The 2454-nt window shown below is 35.1% G+C and overlaps 1 protein-coding gene across 1 annotated transcript; it reads left to right on the forward strand.

Annotated features, from left to right (window-relative positions):
• Positions 1–201: 201 nt before the first annotated feature.
• LOC147277890 (uncharacterized) lies at positions 202–618 on the forward strand. The gene has a single exon (XM_086255754.1). It carries the CDS (start codon positions 202–204, stop codon positions 616–618), a length of 417 nt encoding a protein of 138 aa, XP_086111880.1.
• The last annotated feature ends 1836 nt before the right edge of the window (positions 619–2454 follow it).

The raw sequence follows: 2454 nt of genomic DNA on the forward strand, positions 1-2454 counted from the left end.
GCCGATATGCAAAGGCTGCTACGCCATGGAGAGTCATGTGGCTTCTCTAGACTGATCGGGAACATCGATTGCCTGCATTGGGAGTGGAAGAATTGCCCCACTGCTTGGGATGTCAAATATAAAAGGCATGTGAGCAAACCCACATAGAACTTAGAGGATGTGGCTTCATTTGACACATGGATATGGCATGCGCATTTTGGGATGTCTGGGGGTAAGAACGACCTCAATGTCTATTTTGCATCGTCAATCTTCCATGATCTATATCATGGAAAGACTCCTGAGGTTAATTTCTCCATCAATAAGTGTGAATACAAGATGACATATTACCTTGGGGATGAGATCTACCCAAAATGGGCAACTTTTTTCCAGACTATTATGCGGCTAGGCAACTGCAAGAATGCACACTTTGCAAAAAGGCAAGAAGCATATAGAAAGGATGTGGATAGAGGATTTGGGATTCTACAATCGCATTGGGAAATTGTCAAAGGAGCTACCCGGTATTGGAACGTGAATGTCTTAGCATACGTCATGAAGGTGTGCATCATCTTGCACGAATGGGTTTCGGATGATGAAGATGCACTGCCAATAAGACGCAACATGATCGTGGAGCACGAATGAGTTTCGGATGATGAAGATGCACTGCCAATAAGACGCAACCCTGGGGATTACGATCACCAAGAAGGAACACCCAGTGCCAAGCCTCCACTAGAACTAGGTTGCTCTACATCCGTAAGACGTAATTTTGTGGCGAGTCGTTACGACCCAAACACTTTCTCAATGGATTGCTATAGACATGTTCGGAATGAAAACACACATATTAATCTTCAAAATGATCTTATTGAGCATATGTGGGCGCGAGAGGAGGGGTGGAAATTAGCATATGGCTTTTATGTCTTGTTATGCTTGATCGTCTTTAATTTTTTGTGTGTCGTTTTATTGTCTCCAAAATTAACCTTATCAAAACCCAATAAACACACCCAACAATTCCTATTTTCTATGCCCAACACCCATCACCACCACCACCGCCGCCATCCAACACCAAATTGGGTATTAGCAATGGCATAACTGAGATCCATTCAAGAGAAGTGTTAAAGACGTCTTCAATCAATTGAACAAAAATATTGTTGAAAAAACTTAAAATTCATATACAAAGGGATTTGGGCATTCTTGCATTTATATAGAACAACTAAAAGAGATTCATTCACAAATCATAAAAATCAAATAGAAAATGCCACAATTCATATTTGAAGAGACCAAAATATATCATTTATATCAAAGATATGTGGCAATTACAATTTGTATTTGACAAAATCAACCAAATTCAAAAGAAAAAAAAAAAGAATAAACGTTTGATTGATAGAGAGATAGATCCACACAAATTGCGCCATGAAACGATTCCTACTTTCTATACCCAAATCCGAGGACGGAGACCACCGCCTCCCTTGCTCTGTATGTGGTTCTGCAAATTGATAAAGAGAGTGAGAAAGAGAGAGAGATGAGGTGGAGGGTTGCTGATCTTCTCCGTCCGTAGTAAGGTGACAGAATGAAGGGGCTATCGGCAGGCTAAGGGAGAAGAAAGAGGCTGTGGCAGAGTGTTGGGTTGCTGTGGGGATGAGACGTGGGTGGCTGTTTTTTTTTTTTTTTTTTTTATTTTTTTTTATTTTAGAAATACTGAATAATTAAGATGCAAAAAATCCAATTTTAATTGAGAAACATATTTTTTTAGTTTAATGAAAATACTTCAATTTATTTAATTTAAAATAAATGTTCGTGTTGTGTTGGATATAGGTTTAAGTTAAAATACTTTTAAATAAATGTTTGTACTTAATGGTCAATTTACATTAGGATAAAATTAGAAATTAACATTTGATTAAATTGTTGAGGCTACTAAGGTCCGTTGACTTTATGTACCAAATTGCAATGTTTTTTCATTTTAACTACCAAAATGTTTATGTCATTTCACTTTAGATACTAAAGTTTAGTTTAGGTACCAACTTTAAAAAACATGGTTATACTGAGTTGTAACTGTCTAACAATCATAACTTTTTTATTGATTTGTTATTTTTTCAATGTTTGCAAGGTTTAAACTTTAATGTTCAGTTTCTCGGTTATAAGACTTCATCCCCCAATCATAAATTAAAAACATTAAACTCATATAAATTTTAAATTTTTATGAATTTGAAATAATTATAACTATATACCAAACCGATTTGTTACCTAATCTAAAATGTCATGCTCTAAATTAGTACCTAAACTAAAAAAAAATTAGTGTCTTACACTCTTACTTCTTTATTGAAAAACTATTAATATTTGATATTTAATCATAATTTTTAATAAAATAATTAAGTTCGAAAAGCGGTAACCAAACAAAATTATACATACAGCCTTTGTTTTCCTACTATTATTACAGTCCATAGTCTATACAGTTAGTTGCTATAATCTTGGAACCAAAGA

This window comes from Dryas octopetala, chromosome 8 (genome assembly GCF_963921425.1).
Source record: "Dryas octopetala chromosome 8, drDryOcto1.1, whole genome shotgun sequence".
Classification (NCBI taxonomy): Eukaryota; Viridiplantae; Streptophyta; class Magnoliopsida; order Rosales; family Rosaceae; genus Dryas; species Dryas octopetala.

What these genes read in the sequence shown, in the direction of transcription:
- LOC147277890 (XM_086255754.1), top strand. Translation starts at nt 202, where the DNA reads ATGTCTGGGGGTAAGAACGACCTCAATGTCTATTTTGCATCGTCAATC.